Source organism: Danio rerio, chromosome 5 (genome assembly GCF_049306965.1).
Source record: "Danio rerio strain Tuebingen ecotype United States chromosome 5, GRCz12tu, whole genome shotgun sequence".
NCBI classification, from domain to species: Eukaryota; Metazoa; Chordata; class Actinopteri; order Cypriniformes; family Danionidae; genus Danio; species Danio rerio.
The window spans coordinates 69495791-69518558 of NC_133180.1; the positions used below are offsets into that span (position 1 = coordinate 69495791).

The 22768-nt window shown below is 36.4% G+C and overlaps 1 protein-coding gene across 45 annotated transcripts in view; it reads right to left on the minus strand.

The window, feature by feature from the left end:
* Positions 1 to 22768, minus strand: part of prdm12b (PR domain containing 12b) — a 124207-nt gene that overhangs the window by 53347 nt on the left and 48092 nt on the right. For 11 of the 45 annotated variants that reach the window (XM_073950299.1, XM_073950284.1, XM_073950280.1 and 8 more), the window contains 3 exons: positions 18255 to 18365; positions 12337 to 12423; positions 3398 to 3521 (listed from right to left, as the gene is read on the minus strand). Coding sequence is in view for 10 of the 45 variants with exons in the window: in XM_073950265.1 (XP_073806366.1) it covers positions 3413 to 3521; positions 12337 to 12473; positions 18255 to 18328 (320 nt within the window). In the remaining 35 variants the exon portion in view is untranslated. Of the gene's footprint in view, positions 1 to 3397; positions 3522 to 12336; positions 12474 to 18254; positions 18366 to 22768 lie in introns of all 45 variants that reach the window. The other 34 variants (XM_073950277.1, XM_073950291.1, XM_073950289.1 and 31 more) reach the window with 5 other exon arrangements.

The following is a 22768-nucleotide window of genomic DNA, read 5'->3' on the forward strand; positions in this document are numbered from 1 at the left end:
ATGTGTTTAGATTTCTCAAAGACAAAAAATCTTGACCCCGCCAATGTATTATTATAGTAGTTTGCTCATATATATTTTAGACGTCAAAATGCTGATTGGTGATGCTAAAATTTATGTATTTAATTTTGTGAACAGGATCGGTAGACCTGATGAAAATTGTTCGAAAAACATTCAAGACCTACAGTTGAAGTCAGAATTATTAGGACCCTGAATTGTTAGCCTCCTGTTTATTTTTTCCCCAATTTCTGTTTTACGAAGAGCAGATTTTTTCAACACATTTCTAAACATAGTTTTAATTACTTATTTCCAATAACTGATTTATTTTATCTTTGCCATGACGACAGTAAATAATATTTGACAAGACATTTTCCAAGATACTTCTATACAGCTTATAGTGACATGTAAAGGCTTAACTAGGTTAATTATGTTAACTAGGCAGGTTAGGGTAATTAGGCAAGTTATTGTATAATGATGGTTTGTTCTGTAGACTATCGAAAATATATAGCTTAAACGGGCTAATAATTTTGACCTTAAAATGCCTTTGAAAATATAAAAAAATTGCTTTTATTCTATCCAAAATAAAACAAATAAGACTTTCTCCAGAAGAAAAATTATTATCAGACATACTGTGAAAATGTCATTGCTCTGTAAAACATAATTTGGGAAATAGTTCAAAAATAAAAACAATTCAAATTTGGCTAATAATTCTGACTTCAACTTTATCCAAAATCAAATAGTTTTGTTATTAAATGATATGATCTGGGTGCTTTATACTGTTCATAACAGGCTATTTTAAAATATTATTTCTATCCTACCTAATGTTTACTACATTTGAAAATAATATGCTAAGCATTACCCTAAAACTAACAAATAAATAAATAATTAGACAGCTCTTGAGCTCCTTTGAACTGTATCTCATGGGATTAAAAGCACTTGCTACTACAAGTGTGAAATATAGCAAGTTTACTACAAAAGCAATATAGAAATAGATATGTGATACAAATCTTAACATTTCTATAGTTAACAAATACTGAACTACACTCAAAAAAATGTTTTTTTGCTGCTTGTTGAAACAAATTATTTAAAATAAGTCGAATCTACACAATCTTTAGGGACACATTAATTGTTTTAAGCTCAATCCACTTAAATTCTTTAAAAAAGTAAGTTACAGTTTTTCTTGTTTGCTTTGACCTGGTTAAAGAAACTAAGTTCCACTTCATTTTCATTATCACTATCCCAGCAGAGCAGAAGACCGGTCCTGCAAATGTGTAAACCCTTTCTCATTGGGTTGACACATTTTCCGCACCATTTTTTAAAACAGTTAACACGGATGTCATTCAAGCAGTCCAAACTTCATTGTTTTAGCTATGGTAACCAAACAGAAACCATCTATTCCTAACCATTAGAAACCACCAAGATCAGTATGAATTCAATGAAGCACCGATTTGACACTACTTCACACAAATCTCCACTTAGCTATCAGTCTGCAAACATTAAAATGGTGGAAGGTCTGTGTTGTTCTGTGCCAGCATGGATGGAGGAGGTCAATAGTGGCTATTTCCTATACTCCTAATATATTTGACTGTATATTGGTTTACATGTGTTTTCTCTAATATTTACAGTATTTTATTAGTTTTTTTTCTTTTTTCTGCTTCTTTCTGCTACTTTTTTCTTTTTTAAATTTTCTTTTTATTTATTTATTTTTTTTTACGGTATTTTAGTTTTCAGCCACAGTTTGAAAAATGTCATGAATTCAATATAAGTTTAATCAAAGCATTTCTTATTCTTGATCCAATTCTTTTCAAAAAGGCCAATTTGACAGCCCAAATAGAATTCACACTGAGTTCTGTATTTTGCATCAAAGCAAACAAGAAAAACTGTAACTTAATTGATTTTTGTTGGGATAACATGAAGGAATTGTGTGGAAACAGTGTTTGTTAAAGTGTACAGACAGAGGGATGAAAACGAACATTTTTGACCTCGGACAACAAAACCAGACGTACGTAAATGTCATATCTGAAAGAACTTTCTATTGATGTATGCTTTGTTCAGAGAGAACAATGATTGGTCACAATGCCTTTGAGTGTTCAAAACAATTAAATATTGAAAAAATTGCCTTCAAATTTGTGTAAATGAAGTGCTTAGCTTTGCAAAATACAAATCAAAAATTGAGTTTTTGATGAGTTTACAGTAGGAAAAAACATCTCTATGGAACATGATCTTAACATTCTAATCATTTTTGGCATTAAAGAAAAATCCATAATTTATTGTTTTTTGACTATAGCCAAAATATTGAAATAGCCAAAAATATTCGTATGCAAACTATTTTTCCTCAGCACTGAAATAAATTGGATGTATAAATTATTTTGTAAAATATTAGCAATACTGGGTATCAAATATTTGATTAAATTAAAAGTTACTTGAACAGTAAAGACTGCTGTAATCTCTCTGGAAAGCCTTCCTGGGTTACCTTCTAAAAAGACTGATATCTATAATTAGCGTTGTTGTAGTACTTGTCCTGTTTTGTAACTGCAGCTTTGGTTCCACAAGAGCAGAGAGTGTGACTAATGCCCGAACTCTGTGTCACATTCATCTCCTGCTCTTTAACAGGACGGACAACACAGCTTCGGGTCTTAGGTTACACCAGGCAAACATTTTACTGGCCTCATTTAGTAATGGAGCGCCTTCACGTATTGTCCCGCAGCAGGCAGGTCACCACACCAGGACCTGGATACCTGAGTGTCAGAGATTGAATGACCCGCTGGTATCCAGATTCGGAGGATGGAGAGAGACTAAAAAGATTAGCATCAATTGGGATGCAAACCCAGCTATTTTCCTCCAACTTTCAAAGTGTGGAAAAATAATCTGAAATGTTAATTCAGTCAATTCATATGTAGTTTCTATTAAGTTTTTAGAGTGGCTGACTGTAGTATTGGTAACCAAGCAACCAACAGTAAACAAGCCAAGTATAATGGAGACAGCTGATTGGTCATTTGGGTGTAATGTTGCGTCAGTAATGATATGTCAGAGTTTATTCAGCAAATGTGTTTCCATCTCCTATTATTTGAATGAACCCAAATCCATCTTAGATAAATAAATAAGTTAATTTTATTTTAAATTTTAAATTTTTGTCACTCATTTTTTTTCTTATATGCAGTACTTCAAAATGTGCATTAACACACTACATGATGGAGTCCCAGCTAGTAACAATGATAAAAAGTAAATAAGATACTAACACACTGTAACTTTAAAAATCAACTTAGGCTCATTCTGAAAACGTAGCCCAATATACATATCTGGAGACTTTCGAATTATGTAGCCAGATGTATGTATGGCTGCATTTCGTCTTTAAAAAAATGCTACGAGGCAATATAACATCGTTTCTTTGCACACTTACCAGCTGACTGTTTACCTCCGTATGGACGGCTTTCCAGCTGTTACCAGTTTGCTTAGTAGCTCTCCATGTATGTCAGTGGACTTGACATGCAGAGAGAAGTTAACCACGATGTCGAGGTTTGAGTCTGGAGAAGAATGATTTCAGAAAGTGTGTAAGATAAAAACAAAAGCCAAAAATAAAATAAACAAGTAAACAACAGGGTGAGAATGTGTTAAAATCTAAAAACGTGGAAAAAATCCTAAATAAAGGTAATAAAATAAAATAAATAAATAAATAAATAAATAAATGTGATTAAAATACATTAAATTAAATAAATTAAATAAGTAAATGCAGTTCATTAAAATAAATGAAAACAAATAGAATAAATATAATTAAAATAATTTAATTAAATTGAATAAACAAATGTTATTACTTAAAATAAATTTAAAATAAATTTAAAATAAAATGGATAAATGTAATTATTAATTTTTTAAAAAAGAAATAAATGAATGTAATTAAAATAATTAAATACAAAAAATGTAATAAAATACATTAAAAATAAATAATATATAAATAAATAAAAATAAATAAATTTAATTAATTAAAATAAAAATAATAACATAATAAAATGAAATGTAATTACTTAAAATAAATACAAATACATAAATCAAATAAATAAATTAATAGAATTAATGTAATTAGAATAAAATAATTAAATAAAAGAAATAAAATAAATAAAAGAATGGACTAATAAATTATTAAATACAACCTTTTAGAATATCTTTTTTTTTAGTATGTTAGACGTATAGGACATTTCAAACTGATGAGATTTTCTTCATCAATTAGATGAGGTAGGTATATCACCTTAAACGTACTTCCCCTGAAACAATAGCTAATGTCTTAATGAGTCTAAGGGCTCCCGCAGGAGGCCGAGAGGGTCGTGTACTGTTATTAATGGGATATAATGGACGCAAGTCAAGCATCATTAATTTGACCTCCCACCACTGACAGGTACCTCTTACAGCCCCCTGGCATTTCAGGAACATGAAACCTGCGAGCGGAAGTCAAATGAAGCTCTAACGCAAACCTACAGGAGCAAGAACTTTCTGCCAGACTCCATCATTTTACCCGAATGAGTGATACATTTATTCATTTTTAACACAAGGTGCAAAACCACTGGACATTTTTTAACGCAAATAATAACTTTCCTCTTTATTTTTTTGCCTTTTTAATATGCAAATGGACAAAGAGACTTCACCTTAAGATCATTTTCTTTAATTAGCAGAGTAATTGAGAGGGCTTAACTGATTTTTATGACAACATACTGCTAATGTAACTGAGAGATTGGTTAAATTAAGGGATACGCTTTAAAAGCGATTGAAAAAGACAGCTAATTATAGCTTAATTAGCCAGATGGGGGACCTAGGGGATTAAGGCTTCGCCTAGCATTAAAATCTGACTTATATCAAATAACTGGCCACTTTAAGGAAAAACATAGCTTTATGTCATACACACGTTTTAACACTGATACACTGAAGTTTAAGGTCAGTATATTTTATTAACAAAAATGTAAGCTTTTATTTAGTAACGATGAATTAAACAGTAAAACAGAAAATAGGTCAATGACAAAAAGCATTACAATCATTATTTCTTAGATTACATTTTGTCCTATTTTATTTTGTTCATACATCATTCATTCATTTTCTTGTCTGCTTAGTCCCTTTATTAATCCAGGGTCGCCACAGAGGAATGAACCGCCAACTTATCCAGCACATTTTACGCAGCGGATGCCCTTCCAGCCGCAAACCATCTCTGGGAAACATCCGTACACACACACACACTCATACACTATGAACAATTTTGCCTACCCAATTCACCTGTACCGGAGCATCCGGAGGAAACCCACGCGAACGCAGGGAGAACATGCAAACTCCACACAGAAACACCAACTGAGCCGAGGTTTGAACCAGCGACCTTCTTGCTGTGAGGCGACAGCAATACCAACTGCACCACTGCGTCACCCTTGTTCACACATTTGTGCCATTTAAGATATAAATAAAGTATGAAGATATAAAAAAAAATACAGAACATTTTCATTGCAACAATCATATATAAGACAAAAAAATCAGCGCTAGAATAATTGGATGACAAATTAAAAGATTTGCTGGATCGTAGATTAGCAGCAAAACATTTGAAATCATTTGGCCACTTTAGATTTTACACCACAAGATTTTAGCCAAAATATATATATATTTTTTTTTGCAAGAAAGTTTATTCAATCATTCAATCATTTTTTTTTTGGCTTAGTCCCTTTATTCATCAGGGGTCGCCAAAGCAGAACGAACCGAAACAATTCCAGCATGTTTTATGCAGCGGATGCCCTTCCAGCTGCAATCCAGTACTGGGACATTTATACACACTCATACACACACACACACACACACACACACACACACACTCATACACTGCGGCCAATTTAGTTATTCCAATTTACCTATAGTGCATGTCTTTGATCTGTTGGGGAAACCGGAGAACCGGGAGGAAAACCACACCAACAAGGAGAGAACATGTAAACTCCACAGAAAAGCCAACTGACCCAGCTGGGACTTGAACCAGCAAACCTTCTTGCTGTGAGGCGACAATGCTAACCACTAAGCCACCGTGTTGCCGTCTTAAAAATAATAATAACAATTTAAAAAAGAAATATATATATATATATATATATATATATATATATATATATATATATATATATATATATATATATGAGTAAAAACTTGCTGGATAAGTTGGTGGTTCATTCCGCTGTGTGGCGACCCCGGATTAATAAAGGGACTAAGCCGACAAGAAAATTATATATATATATATATATGTATTTGAACACTGAAATCAATGTGTAGACTAAGTTTAGGGGTTTAGGGTGAGTAAGTTTTATTGAAATAAACTAATGATTTTATTTGGCAAGGATGGTTTAAACCATAAAAAAAACAATATGGAAATGAATTAAAAGCATTATTTAATACATTACATTTTGTCGTATTTGACTTTTTTCATACATTTTCGCCATAATTTACAGACAATATCCATTGCAACAATCATTTAAACGACAAAAAAATCACATATTAAAATGACTATGAAAGTCAAAGCATGCCATAGACTGGCATTCTTCAAAAAAGTTTCATTTTAATTTTCGTTTTAAACACTTACTGTATGATTTCTTTCTTCAGTTGAACACAGGAAAGATATTCTTTAAAAATGATTTTAAAGAATGCTGGTTGATGGCACCCATTGACTTCCATACAGTAGGAGAACATTAAAATGACTATGGAGGTCAATGGGCGCCATCAACCAGCATTCTTCTTCTTCAAAAAAAAAAAGTTGTGTTCATTTTAAACACTTATGAGCTTCATTCTACAGTTGTATTCTTCAGTTGTATTCTTCAGTTGTATTCTTCAGAATATATTTTGAAGAATGTTGGTCGATGGCACCCATTGACTTCCATACAGCAGGACAACATTAAAATTACTATAGAAGTCAATTGGTGCCATCTACCAGCATTATTAAAAAAAAAAAAAAAAACGTTTTAATTTTCATTTTAAACACTTAGGAGCTTCACTCTTCAGTTGATCACAAAAGAATATATTTTGAAGAATGTAGGTCGTTGGCACCCATTGACTTCCATACAGTAGGACAACATAAAAATTACTACAGAAGTCAATGGGTGCCATCAACCAGCATTATAAAAAAAAATTAAAAAACAATTTAAACACTTATGAGCTTCATTCTTTAGTTGATCAAAAAAAAAGATATTTTGAAGAATGCTGGACGATGGCACCCATTGACTTCCATATAGTAGAACGAGATTTAAACGACTGCGAAAGTCAGTGGGTGCCATCAACCAGCATTCTTCAAAATAATTTATTCTTAAATTTTCCTTTTAAACACCTATGAGTTTCGTTCTTCAGTTGAACACAAAAGAAGATATTTAGAAGAATGCTAGTCAATGGCACCCATTGACTTTAATAGGCAATTTTGTCCTACTATATAGAAGTCAAAATATTTCTTTAGTGAAGAAACAGGTTTTGAACAAGTGAAGGATGTACTGTATGAATGAAACTATATTTAACAAGAGGGATAGAAAATATTGACTCTAATCTTAAACGTCTGAACAGACAATAATAAAGCATCATAAAGAACCCCGTCTATCAGAGCAGAAAATGTCAGTCATGTTACAACCCAAATCCACAATAGTCCCTGTCATACAAGAGTTCCCAGATTTAAACAGGACAAGTGAGAGTCACAATAGACCCCGTCTCGACCCTGGTGTCCACACAGGTCTCACGACCAGCTGACCAGCACACCTGCTGGCTCCAAACCCCATCTGCAACAGATTAGCCTTTCCTTCCACTACAACAGAGCCATTCCAGCCTCAAATAGTCCCATCACTTCCGCTAGAGCTGAGAGATTGCCTATCGACCAGACTTGACCTCACATCTTTATACATAAAGATATATATGCAACACGACTCGTCTTCCTGCCCACCGTCGCACCTGCCTGCCCTCCAGAGAAGCGAGCCTGCGAATCCGACTAAAGTGAGACGGTTATTATTTACGGCTGAGAGCCAAATTTCAATAATTGTGCGAGGGAGAAAGTAGCGGGTTTCAAAGCACTTAATTTTTATGTGGGGTGGACCTGAAGTGGTAATTGATGATATTTTAAACATGACCCGGACCCAAGTGAAATAGAAAGATAAAATACCGCCCAGAGATCGTCAATGTCGTGTCAAAAAAGCGCAGCCCTCGATGAAATGTCACCGTTTTTATCCTTCTGACCTGAGAAGCAGCTGGATTTAGAGGCTTAAACAAAAGCACAACATCAAGAAAAGGAGTAAAATTATATTATAAGGGTCAGAACAACTAGTGCTTTCCATCTGAAACAAAAACAGATGCTATAAAAGCCGCTGGCACATGATGATAAACTTGTAAATACAGCGAGCGTCCTTCACATTCACTTCAACTTCTTGTGGAAAGAGAGGCTTTTAAGGCTAAAGACAACCGCCGCCATCCTGAGTGTTTTTATGGGCATTTCAAGGAAACCTTCTCTTTGTTGTAGCAACATGCTCAATTTTATAAATCAATATCGTGATGATTTTAGCACATTTGGACATTTATGCAGCCTTCAGTTGGACGTCCAATGTATAGATATAATAGACAGTGACTTCATGACTGCTCATCTCGGTTTAGTCATTCAGTGCTGAGAGGTGACATTTATTCTGTCTGATCCTGTTACACTATTGATCAGTTACTCATTTTAATATACATTTACACAAAGACGCGAGTGTCTCTGCTTATTTTGACCGTACTAGCTTATTCTGATTAAAAAACGTATAGATTGTGTGAAGAAACACGCTCACAGGCACGCAAACAATTACAATATACACACACTTGAAATCCACACACACACACTTACTTTCTCTCACACATAATTATACACAAACAGGGAGACAGAGCACCCACACACAATAACAATATACACACACTTAAAACACACACACGCACACTTTCTCACACACATACAGGGACACAGGCATGCATACACAATAACAGTATACACAAACTTAAAATACACACACACGCACAGACACAGACACACACACATACACACACACATACAAACACTTTCTCTTTCACATACTTATACACATACAGGGACACAGGGCACGCGCACACAATAACAATATACACACACTTGAAATCCACACACGCACGCTTTCTCTCACACATACAGGGACACAGGCATGCTCACACAATAACAGTATACACCAACTTAAAATAAACACACACACACACACATACACACACACACACACACACACACACACACACACACACACACACACACACACACACACATATACAAACACTTTCTCTTACACATAATTATACACATAAAGGGACACAGGGCACGCGCACACAATAACAATATACACACACTTAAAACTCACACACGCACACTTTCTCTCACACATACAGGGACACAGGCATGCTCACACAATAACAGTATACACCAACTTAAAATAAACACACACACACACACATACACACACACACACACACACACACGCACGCAGGCGCGCACACACACACACACACACACACACACACACACACACACACACACACACACACACACACACACACACACACACACACACACACATATACAAACACTTTCTCTTACACATAATTATACACATAAAGGGACACAGGGCACGCGCACACAATAACAATATACACACACTTAAAACTCACACACGCACACTTTCTCTCACACATACAGGGACACAGGCATGCACACACAATAACAGTATACACAAACTTACAATACACACACACACACACACACACACACACACACACGCACACAAACACACACGCACACGCACACAGACACACATACAAACACTTTCTCTTACACATACTTATACACATACAGGGACACAGGGCATGCACACACAATAACAGTATACACAAACTTAAAATACACACACACACACACACACACACACACACACACACACACACACACACACTTTTTCTTACACATACTTATACACACAGGGACACAGGGATATGCACACACAATAACAATATACACACACTTAAACTATACACACACTTACAATATACACGTACAAAACAAACATACACAATATTCACACACAATACACACACACTATATATCCCTACCCAAAGTTCACACACATACACACACACACACACACACACACACACACACACACACACACACACACACACACACACACACACACACACACACACACACACACACACACACACACTTTCTCTCACACCTACAGTACACTATGTACACACATACAACCACACACACTCACTACATCACACACTGACAGTTGAAACCAAAAGTTTACACACACTCTAAAAAAAGGAACATAACAATAAAAAAAAAAAAATTGTCTGATTGTAAATCTAGATCATACTAAACCGTAGGTCCATTTAGGTCCGTTAGGATTACCTAATGATTTACATTTGCTACTGTAAATACCACAATAATGAGAGATTGTTTTTGAGAATTGTTTTATTAATTTCTAGACAGTCAAAGGTTTACATACATTTTCTTGGCATTTTTTTAGCTTTGCTTTTAAACTGTATAACTTTGGTCAAATGTTTTAGGTATGCTTCCACAAGCTTCTCACAATAGTTTGAAGAAATTTTGGCCCGTTCCTCGTGACAGAATTGGTGTAACTGAGTCAGATTTGAAGGCTGTCTTGCTCGCACAAGCTTTTTCAACTCTGCCCACAAATTTTCTATAGGACTGAGATCAGGTCTTTGTGATGGCCACTCCAAAACATTCACTCTGTTGTCCTTAAAGCACATTTTAACTAATTTGGCAGTATGCTTGAGGTCATGGTCTGTTTGGAAGACCCATTTGTGGCCAAGTTTTAATTTCCTGGCTGATGTCTTGAGATGTTGCTTCAGTATTTTTTTTCTTCATGATGCCATCTATGCTGTGAAGTTGACCAGTCCCTCCTGCAGCAAAACAGCCCCACAACATGATGCTGCCCCCCATACTTCACAGTTGGGATTGTGTTCCTAGGCTTGTAAGCTTTCCCCTTTCCCCTCCAAATGGAACACTGTTCATTATGGTTAAACAGTTCAATCTTAGTTCCATCAGACCACAGGACATGTCTCCAAAAATTATTCTTTTTCCCAGTGTAATTTAGCTAATTTTATTCTGGCTTCTGGCTTGTTGATTTTCCCATGTTGTCACACAAGGAAGCAGTGTGTTTGAGGTTTTCCTTAAATACTATTCTACAGTTGTGCCTCCAATTAACTCAAATGTTGTCAGTCAGCCAATCAGAAACTTCCAAGACCTTGACACCATCATCTGAGCTTTTTCAAAGGCATAATAATCTTATTGTGTGTAAACTTGACTTTCAAGAAAAGTAATAACAATTTCTCCAAAAAATCTCTCTCATTATTCTGCTATTAAGCATAACAGAAACAAATATGATAATCCTAGCTTACCTAAAAGAGAAAAAGTTTAGTCACATTAACATTTGACTTTAAAAAAAATGGCTGTGTGCCTTTTTGTACAATGTATGTAAAACTTTTGGTTTATTTTTTATATTTGTGATCACTAAAACATGTGTATACAATGTTGAAGTAAGGCACCATTTTCCATGAGCATTGACTGATAGTCTGATATCTTTGGTCTACAGTAGGTTTTGTACTTCAAAATTACAAAATCTTTCAAAACCAAACACCTGCTGAAGAACTGGGAATCGCAAGCATAAGTCCGGGATGAAGCAACACAATAAATGCATCAATATTAATGGACACAGCAAATGTCAGTGCTGTGTTTTTTACTGGGGGACCAGAAACACGACTGAAACATTCACTTGCATAAAGTGCGATATTCAAATGTGATCTGAAACACATCAACGCACACACACACACACACACACGCATCCCAGACAACACAGCCCCTTACAAAGAGTTGCACGCATCCACCAAAAACAGACAATTCTCGTTCGGTTTAAGCTCTTTCCTCCCATTACAAACCACTACTTTCCTCTCTCTCCACTTATTTCCCCTCTTTCTTTTCTTTCAGCATGAAAACACACTTGCTTTTATTTTTGCGCTTTTCTTTTTTAATGCGAGCTGCGTGTTCGGCCTCTTTTTCTCCTCCTCAGTGTGTCTGTGCTCTATAATTACGGTAGTTTCTACCTACTGCGCCAAAGAGCGCCCACCCCTCTTCCTCCCCTCCCCGAGCGTCCATGTCTCCCCATGCTTAATGTGACACCGTCAGTCAAAGCCTTTGGAGAGCAGCCGAGCAGAAATCAAAAGACAGGGATGAAGTGTGAGGGACAAAGAAGACAGTGGATGTGATAAACACAGAGAGAACCTGCGCGTTACCTGACAAGGGCCCCGGAACCAGGTCCCTGCTGCTTCTGAAGGTGTAGGGAGTGTTTGCATCTCTGTATTCATCCGAGAGTGATTTCACTAAATGAACAGAAGGAAAGCAATCCGTGTGACTCCTGCCAAAGTCCAACCTGTTATTTTGTGTCATCAAGTAAAAGACAGGAAGTTAGTTTGAGGAAAAGAAGAAAAACACGCACATTTTGGATTTTACAGTTAGTCATTTATGTTTACTCGTGCATGCTAAATGATATTTTTTTCTTCTTTAAACGGGGAACTAAAGTTTAGCTATAGTGAAGTTCTTCCTCATCTTCATTGTCTCATATGTTATACCAGATATTTCTGTATCTAGGACTAAGAAATACTCAATTTTTTGGGGGAATAGCCCTATTTTACAAGTCCACTAGAGTTATAAAGTTGAGTTTTACCATTTTTAAATCTATTCAGCTGATTTCCAGGTCTGACGGGACCAATTTTAGCTTAGCTTAGCATAAATAATTGAATCTGATTAGACCTTTAGCATTTTACCTAGAAACAGTTTTAATGAACTATGTTACTTCACAAAGAAAGACTGACAGAAAATAAAAAATGGGGAATTTTCAACTAAAGTTTAGCTATAGTGGAATTCTTCCTCAACTTTATTATAATATACTCAGTGATTGCTTCATCTACATTATATCGGATATTTCTGTATGCAACATTAAAGGAACACTCCACATTTTTTTAGAAACAGGCCTATTTTACAAGTCCATTACAATTATAAAGTTAAGTTTTACCATTTTTGAATGCATTTAGTCAATTCTTGGGTGTGGTGGGAGCACTTTTAGCTTAGCTTAGCATAAACAGTTGAATCGGATTAGACCATTAGCATCTCATCCAAAAATAGTTTCAATGATTTTTCTTATTAAAGCTGGACTCTTCTGTAGTTACTTTATGAACAAGGACTCACAGAAAATAAAAAATGGGGAAATTTTCAACAAAAATGTAGCTGCTGTGGAGTTCTTGCTCATCTTTATTGTCTTATGCTTTGTTATCACTTCATATACATAATGTCATATATTTCTGTATGCGACATTAAAGGAACACTCCACTTTTTTGGAAATAGGTTTATTTTAACATTACATTAGAGTTTTACCATCTTTGAATCCATTCAGGAGCGAGGAAGTGGCGCAGTAGGTAGTGCTGTCGCCTCACAGCAAGAAGGCCGCTGGTTCGAACCTCGGCTCAGTTGGCGTTTCTGTGTGGAGTTTGAATGTTCTCCCTGCCTTCGCGTGGGTTTCCTCCGGGTGCTCCGGTTTCCCCCACAGTCCAAAGACATGCGGTCCAGGTGAATTGGGTAGGCTAAATTGTGCGTAGTGTATGAGTGTGTGTGTGAATGTATGTGTGGATGTTTCTCAGAGATGGGTTGCGGCTAGTAGGGCATCCGCTGCGTAAAAACTTGCTGGATAAGTTGGCGGTTCATTCCTCTGTGGCCATCGCGGATTAATAAAGGGACTAAGCCGACAAGAAAATGAATGAATGAATGAATCCATTCAGCCAATCTCCATGTCAGGCAGGGCAATTTTAGCTTAGCTTAGCATAAATAATTGAATCTAATTAGACCATTAGCATAACACCCAAAAATAGTTTTAATGATTTTCCTATTTAAAGCTTGACTCTTCGGAGGTTAGTTAATGAACAAGGACTGAAAAAAAATACAAAAGAATGAGGAACTTTACAACTAAAATTTAGCAATTGTGGAGTTCTTGCTCATCTTTATTGTCTTACGCTTTGTTATCACTTAATATACATAATATCATATATTTCTGTATGCAACATAAAAGGAACACTCCACTTTTCTTTTTTTTTTTTGGAAATAGGCATATTTTACAAGTCCACTAGAGTTATAAAGATGAGTTTTACCATTTTTTAATCCATTTAACCAATCTCCGGGTCTGCCCGGAGCACTTTTAGCTTAGCTTAGCATAAATAATTAAATCAGATTAGACCATTAGCATCTCACTTAAAAACTGTTTCAATAATTTTCCTATTTAAAGCTTCTGTAGTTACTTTATGAACAAAGACTGACAAAAATAAAAAAATGGGGATCTTTTCAACTAAAACTTATCACTTCATATATAATACAGAATATATCTTTATGTAACATTAAAGGAACACTCTACATTTTTTGTAAATAGGCCTGTTTTACAAGTCTACTAGTGTTAAAATGTTCCATTTTACCATTTTTTAATTCATTCAGTTGATTTCCAGATCTGGCAAGGGCACTTTTAGGTTAAATAATTGAAACAGATTAGACCATTAGCATCTCGCCTAAAACTAGTTTCAATAAATTTCCTATTTAAAGCTTGACTCTTATGTAGTTACTTTATGTACAAAGACTAACAGAAAATAAAAGTTGCTAATTTATAGGCCAATAGGGCTATAGGAACACAATAGTGTTTGAATTTCTGCATTCATCTGAGAGTGATTTTACCAGACCAGAAGGAAAGCAATCTGTGTGACTCCTGACAAAGTTTAGCTAAAGTGGAGTTCTACATCATTTTTATCATCTTATGATGGGAACACTCCACTTTTGAGGAAATAAGACTGTTTTAAAAGTCCACTAGAGTTATAAAGTTGAGTTTTACTGTTTTTGATTCCATTCAGACGATCTCTGGGTCTGGCAGGAGCACTTTTAGCTTAGCTTAGCATAAATAATTGAATCAGATTAGACCATTAGCAACTCACTCAAAAAAATCCCAAAAGAGTTTCAATAATTTGCCTATTTAAAGCTTGACTCTTCTGTAGTTGCATCGTGTACTACGACAGATAGAAAATTAAGTTACACAGATAGGAACTAAAGTCTTATTATGGCATAATAAAGGGATTTTGCTGTCTTGTTCAACATTTTTTCTGATCACGATGTCATGATGTTGACCTTTACAGTTCAATAAAGAATCAGAAGAATAGCTCATTACAACAGATCTTGGTTTGTTTGTGAATCTAAAAAGTATGTTGCTGCTTTAAATTTTAAGTTGAATCAAATTAACTTTAGAAGGCCTTCCAACTTTCATTCATTCATTTTCTTTTCGACTTAGTCCCTCTATTAATCAGGGGTCGCCACAGCGGAATGAACCACTAACTTATCCAGCAAATGTTTTACACAGTGGATGCCCTTCAAGCTGCAACCCATCATTGGGAAGCGTTCCAACTTACATCAATTAAACTTAAAACGTCAAGTTCAATGAAAAAATGTTAATTATGTCAGTAATTACTCACCCTGATGTTGTTCCAATTCCCTGAGACCTTCTTCAGGACACAAGTTAAGATATTTTAAATAAAATCCGAAAGCTCCCTCATCCTTCACGGACTGCAATGATCCAGAGATGTTTAATGTCCAGAAAATGAACCAAAACATTGTCAAAACATTGCATGTGACCTCAGTGGTTCAACTCATCATATGAAGCTCCAAGAATGCTTCTGTTCTCCAGCGTCTTCTGTATCAGATCAGGATGTGTGTTTACTACAGTCAAAACAATGCTTGCATGTCACACTGCTGACTTTAATGGCAATGCATTGTACACCCCATAGTAAACGAAGAAGATGATATAGAGTCACATTTACCAGAGAGTAGGCATGGGACGATAAGTGCGTTCAAGGTATACCGCGGTTTGGAAAAGTCAAGGTTTTAACATTTTCTGCTTTACCATTTCTAAGGTATGAGTAAGATTTTTTTTTATTAGTTTTTTTTTTTTTTTTTAAGACAACAGTACCTCCAGCAAAAAAAAGGTATCCAAATATGCAGTTTAAAAAAAAATCGTAAAAAAATACAAATAAAATAAAAATCTTGTTTTTGAAACAAATGAAGACAGCAGAAGTCCATAATTAGCTTGGGTTATTTAGTCTGACATGTTTACTATTCCAAAATATTATAAATGTTTCTTAAATTAAAATATGCTGTGTACAAAGGGAAAAAAGGTTTTGCCAGAGATTAAATTTCATATGATTAGATGAACACCTGGAGTCACTTGGAATGTTTTGACAATGTTTTTGGTTCGTAAACTGGACTTCAAACATCTCTGGACTATTGCTGCCTAAGGAGCGTCACAGAATACATCGAAAATATCTTAATTTGTATTTTCCAAAAATGAACAAAGACCCCAGGGGAGTGGAATGACATGATGGTGAGTGATTAAGAACTACTAATAATTAATGTCAAATATTTGTGAGTGATGCCTATGGTCAGTTGCTTCATTTGGTCTGTCGTGTCTCCTTACTCGGCGATGAGGTGGCGCAGTAGGTAGTGCTATCGCCTCACAACAAGAAGGTCACTGGGTCGCTGGTTTGAGGCTTAGCTCAGTTGACGTTTCTGTGTGGAGTTTGCATGTTCTCCCTGCATTCGCGTGGGTTTCCTCCGGGTGCTCCGGTTTCCCCCAGTCCAAAGACATGTGGTAGGTGAATTGGGTAGGCTAAATTGTCCATAGTGTATAAGTGTGTGTGTGAATGAGTGTTGTTGTAAAAAAAAATAAATGAGTTAAAAGAAGAGAGAGAGAACCCAGTCCAGGAGACTCGAAACAAGCAGAATTCCTTTATTGAGACGTGTTGGTTAATCTGCAGTCATACAGCGTCTTCAAGGTGTCCAATGTGTCTGCAAGAGCCTACTAGAGGTCCGCAGTCTGCAAGTTCTTTCACAAGTCTCTCACAAGTCTCACACAAGTCTGAATTAAGACAAAGATTTCATGGCTATATTGTGTTCTTAGGAGGAGGGGATATAGCTAAACAAAGTATGCAAATTCAGTATTGGAGTCAGCATGGCATAGGTGTTAAAAAACGGCCCAGCTACTGACCACACAAGTTAATCAACATAGGGTTTCTGTAGCATAAAAGCAACACCCGAAGACAAAGACAGAGTCGTTTAAAGCATTTGCATCACTGGCTTAGCCTGTAGTCAGAGAGTTAAATGTCCCTCCTAGCTGGGATGTTAATGAAATTATATAATTAAAAACCAAAGAATATAACTTTTTAGTTATACTTAGATTATTGTTCATTTGGAATTAGTTGATAGAAATTTATATTTCCACAGTGTGCATGGATGTTTCTCAGAGATGGGTTGCGGCTGGAAGGGCATCCGCTGAGTAAAAACGTGCTGGATAAATTGGCGGTTCATTCCGCTGTGGCGACCCCGGATTAATAAAGGGACTCTGTGTGGTTAAAATTATGACACTTTTCAAGAGATCCCGCTTAGCTGATAAACAATAAAGTGTAATTGGCATGCTGTCCCGGGAGAGAGCCCTGAGCTCGTAATATCCTCGAGCCCAGGGCTCCCTCCCGTTAGAAGGGCGAGAGGGGAGTTTGAGCTCAGGTAGGTCTTGAGAACTCCCCTGCTTGTCGCCGTGTGAGAAGTGTAAACTATGGTTGTCTTAGATGATGATTTGGTTTAGTCGATTGCTATAGTTTATGTTTTTGGATGGTGGGAGGAAACCGGAGAACCCAGGGGGAAACCCATGCGAACACGGGGAGAACACAGAGAAACACAGACCAGCCCGATAGGAGGTTGGACCAGCGGTGTTCTTGCTGTGAGGCAACAGTGCTAGCCACTAGGCCACCATGTCACCCTTCCGTAATCATCTAATAGGGCAGATTACGGAGCTAATGAGGTGTTGATCAGAAGCACGTGATCCTCTAGGAATTAGTTTATGAATAAACCACACAAAGTAACCAAGTAAACAAGTAAACAAAGTAAAAAAAAATTATATATATATATATATATATATATATATATATATATATATATATATATATATATATATATATATATATTATAATCTAATATTTTGGGCTTTTTTGTGCATTTTGTGCACTGAGCCACCTCTGTGTAAGATTAGTAATTCTGACACATATGTCACTTGTCTGCCTTTCAAATAGGTGAATCTCACCTTCTAGTGCTCTCTGACAGCTGGGCTGGAGCCCGAGGACAGGCTCTCTCAATGGAGACTTTCACTGGGCCCATCTGTCCCCTTCTGCTCTGCACTGCTCAAACACACTGCCTGAGGATAACAAAGCACAGCTCTTCACCTTCTGCACACACATCATCTGGACCACATACAAACCTGAAAGAAGCAATATTGCTTAATAGCACTGAAATCATTATTAAGCATGTACTTTGATTTTATACAGTTATACAGCCAACACATATCTACTTCGCAACAGAGGTTTTTTAAACACACATCAAAAAGCAACTACTTATTCATAATATATCATTTTTAATAAGTATATTTTTACAAACAAAAACTCAACCTATTAATAAAAATAAATGCATTTATTCTTAATGTTATTGTTAATAATATTAATGATTTGAATTGTAGTGTAAAAACTTAATTAATCAAATGATTATACAAAATATTTATTAAATCTAAAATTAACATTAATAATATAATAATAATAACAACAACAGTGCATTTATTATAAATCTTATTATTATTATGAATTATATTGAATATACAAATTTCTAATTCATCAAATAATCATATAAAATACAGTTTTAAAAAACATTTATTAAATCTAAAATCAACAATATTAACAATGCATTTATTATAAATGTTACAATGATTAATAATATTAATTTTATAGTATCTAAAAATTCTTATTCAAATAATTATACACTCATCGGCCACTTTATTAGGTACACCTGTCCAACTGCTTGTTAATACAAATTTCTAATCAGCCAATCATATGGCAGCAACTCAATGCCTTTAGGCATGTAGACATGGTCAAAATGATCTGTTGCAGTTCAAACTGAGCATCAGAATGAGAAAGAAAGGTGATTTAAGTGACTAAGTATTTCAGAAACTGTTGATCTACTGGGATTTTCACGCACAACCATCTCTGGTTTACAGAGGATGGTCTGAAAAAGAGAAAATATCCAGTGAGCGGCAGTTCTGTAGGCACAAATATTTGTTGATGCCAGAGGTCAAAGGAGAATGGCCAGACTGGTTTGAGCTGATAGAAAGGCAACAGTAAATCGAATAACCACTCATTACAACAGAAGTTTCAGAAGAGCATCTCTGAATGCACAACACATCCAACCTTGAGGCAGATAGGCTACAGCAGCATAAGAACCCAATGGGTACAACTCCTGTCAGCTAAGAACAGGAAACTAAGGCTACAGTTCGCACAGGCTCACCAAAAAATTGGACAATAGAAGATTGGAAAAACATTGCCTGGTCTGATGAGTCTCGATTTCCGATGCGTCATTCGGATGGTAGGGTCAGAATTTGCCATCAACAACATGAAAGCATGGGTTCATGCCTTAAAAGCATGCCTTGTATCGGCGGTTTAGGCTGGTGGTGGTGGTGTAATGGTGTGGGGGATATTTTCTTGCCGCACTTTGGGTCCATTAGTACCAATTGAGCATCATGTCAATGCCACAGCCTACCTGAGTATTGTTGCTGACCATGTCCATCCCTTTATGACCACAGTGTACCCATCTTCTGATGGCTACTTCCAGCATGTAATATAGCGTGAATCATCTCAGACTGGTTTCTTGAACATGGCAATGAGTTCACTGTACTCAAATGGCCTCCACAGTCACCAGATATCAATCCAATAGAGTACTTCTGGGATGTGGTGGAACGAAAGATTCACATCATGGATGTGCAGCCGACAAATCTGCAGCAACTACGTGATAATACAAGTCTTTATGGGCCAAAATCACTGAGGAATATTTCCAGTACCTTGTTGAATCTATACCATGAAGGATTAAGGAAGTTCTAAAGGAAAAAGAGTGTCCAACCCGATACTAGAAAGGTGAACCTAATAAAGTGTCTTGTGAGTGTGTAAAATAGTTTTAAATAAAATATTTATTAAATATAAAATCAATAATAATAATAATGACAATAATAACAGATATTATTGTAGTTGTTCTAATTGTTATACTTAAGAAAACATTATTTGACTTGGCTTCACTGACAGTGATAAGTAGTTGGCCTCAGCGCATGAGAATGAACGATGTTCATTTTCATCCATTACATGGAGAAGCTGCAATGAGATACAAATGAACTCTCTCCTATTGCACCCAGAAACTCATAAAGCCATCAAAAAGGAGAAAATCGGGGGGAAAAGATTAGAAACGTCACATCTTGATGACAAAAATGATCCCCCTTCACATTGACAGTCGCCCCTGCAGTTTGCCCCCCCTCCCTTTCTACCCATGCAGCCGTTAAAAGGCATCTGTCATTATGGCCCCGCTGAGGGGCAGACAAGTCCACTCTACTCTTGGGACCCGCCGTGAAAATCTCCAGCTTCCCCATGGCTGAGCCGAGCTTGACGCGAGTAAATGACAGGGTAGGGTCCCGTTCGGCCGCGCGGCATCCAGGGGCACTGCGCTCCCGTAACCCTGCAATTAAACCTCTCCTGCAGAAAAGGGAGGGGGCCGTGTTAAAGAGGGGGACAACACAAAGAAAAAGTAAATCAAATGAAAATTTAAGTGCCAAATTTGAAGCTGGTAGTGAGGAGTCCAAAAGGAGGCTGCAGATGTGAATGAGAGTATAAGAAACAATGGCACTTTTAAGCTGAAGGAACTTTTTTTGGTTATAAATTGATCTGAAATCTGAATTTAGGAGCTGGCACATAACCAGATATTGTGCAAAACTAAGTCTTTAGCCTGATTCACAATGATAAGCTTGTAATGATGTGTTATCATTTGAATGATACTACTTTAACTTAAAATAAAGTGAAATACTTAAAGGGTCACGAAACACCAAAACACATTTTTTGAGCTGTTGACAGTCGTATATGTGTCCCACACTGCTAAAAACACTATTAAGACACCTATATTTCACTAAAAAGTGTAAATTGGTTGTTTTTGCGTTATTTCAAGCAAATTTGTACTTCCTGTTTGAAACGAATTTTTGAAGCTGCGTCACGGCCATGACATAATAGCGTGTATTCCAGCGTGCAGACTGGGCGTCTGTGCCTGAGTGAGTCTTATTACGTCTTACAGAGTGATGCATTAATGCATGAGTAAGGCTTGGGTCAAACCAATCAGCGCGCTCTATTGTGCAACTTCATTAATATTCATTATTGTCACCGTGTTTACACCACAAAGACGCCACGTTGTGTTGGCAAAACAAGCGTGAAGTGTTGCTTTTATAGTTTGCTGCTGTTAAGTTTCGTTTTCATTTTCTCTCTGTGAGAGCTTATCTGGATCACGTGTGGATTAACAGGCGACGCGCGACAACAATAACTTACGTGTCTAAGGAGGATTGTTGTTTACCTGAGAGCTGTTCTCATCTGCAAACGCTGAAATCTGGATTTGCTTGTAGTCTTCTCTTCATAAAGACGCGGCTCTAGTTGCCGGTGATTGTTCTGTCTCTACAGATTTGGTAAGTGAGTGACCAGTGCTCTTTGTTTATTCAGTTTGTTCGTATCGAATTAAGTTAACTATTGCACTGAGTGCAGAAATGTTAGCACCGCATTTTGTGACCGGAATAACACACGCGGCTTTCTGACACTACCTGCCGTGTGCATCTAAGTTTCCGGGAAATGCGGAGGTTTTTTTTCTCTCATTCGCAGTGCGGTATCAAACATTGCATGAAAAATACACGCTTAGAGCAGTTCCTCCAATCAAATATCTCGTTTGTCGCGAGAGGCATGAATGAATTCCCTGAATGAAAGAGCCAAACTGTAGTTAAAGTCCAACATTTAATAATTTGGCAAATAATTCGACTACAGATGTCCATGTAGGTTAAACACCATCACTTTTTTCTCCTGTCTGTGTGGGTGTGTATTTTGACTCTGAAACTCGCGCGTGCACAAATAGACACTCCCACACCATCCCACTGTAGTTCCTCTGACACTGCCCCCTAAACAGAGCTGGGCACGCCCACTTTTCTGACTTTTTCCAAAGTAGAGGTGTGAAAACACCCTGCTGAAACGAGGGGGTTTCATGGCCCTTTAAGTAAAAGCAAAAGTTACACGTCTATAAATCTACTCAAGTAATTTAGGATTATTCCTAGTTAGGATTTAGATTTTAAGTTATTTAAATATGCAGATGATTTGGCACTTGTTGGCAGGTTGACAAAAACAGGAACAGAAGGAGATATCTGGTACTATAATTACATAAATTTCCTTCAAAAAAAAAGAGGTGTAAAAGGAGTTGAGATCAATTTCAATAAAACCAAGGAGATGATAATTAGCAGAAAAAAACTAGTCCTTAGTCAAGAGTTGAAACCTCTGGTCCTTGAGGGACATGAAATAGAGGCAGTTGAATGTTTTAAATATTTAGCAACATGTATTGATAGTGGATTAACATTTGCTGCAAATGCAGAGTGCATTTTCAAAAAAGCAATGCAGAGATTATATCTCATTAGGAGGTTACAACAATTTGGTGCAAGTCAAGATGTTCTGGAGATGGGATTTAAGAACTCGCATGAAAGTGTTATGAGTTTTA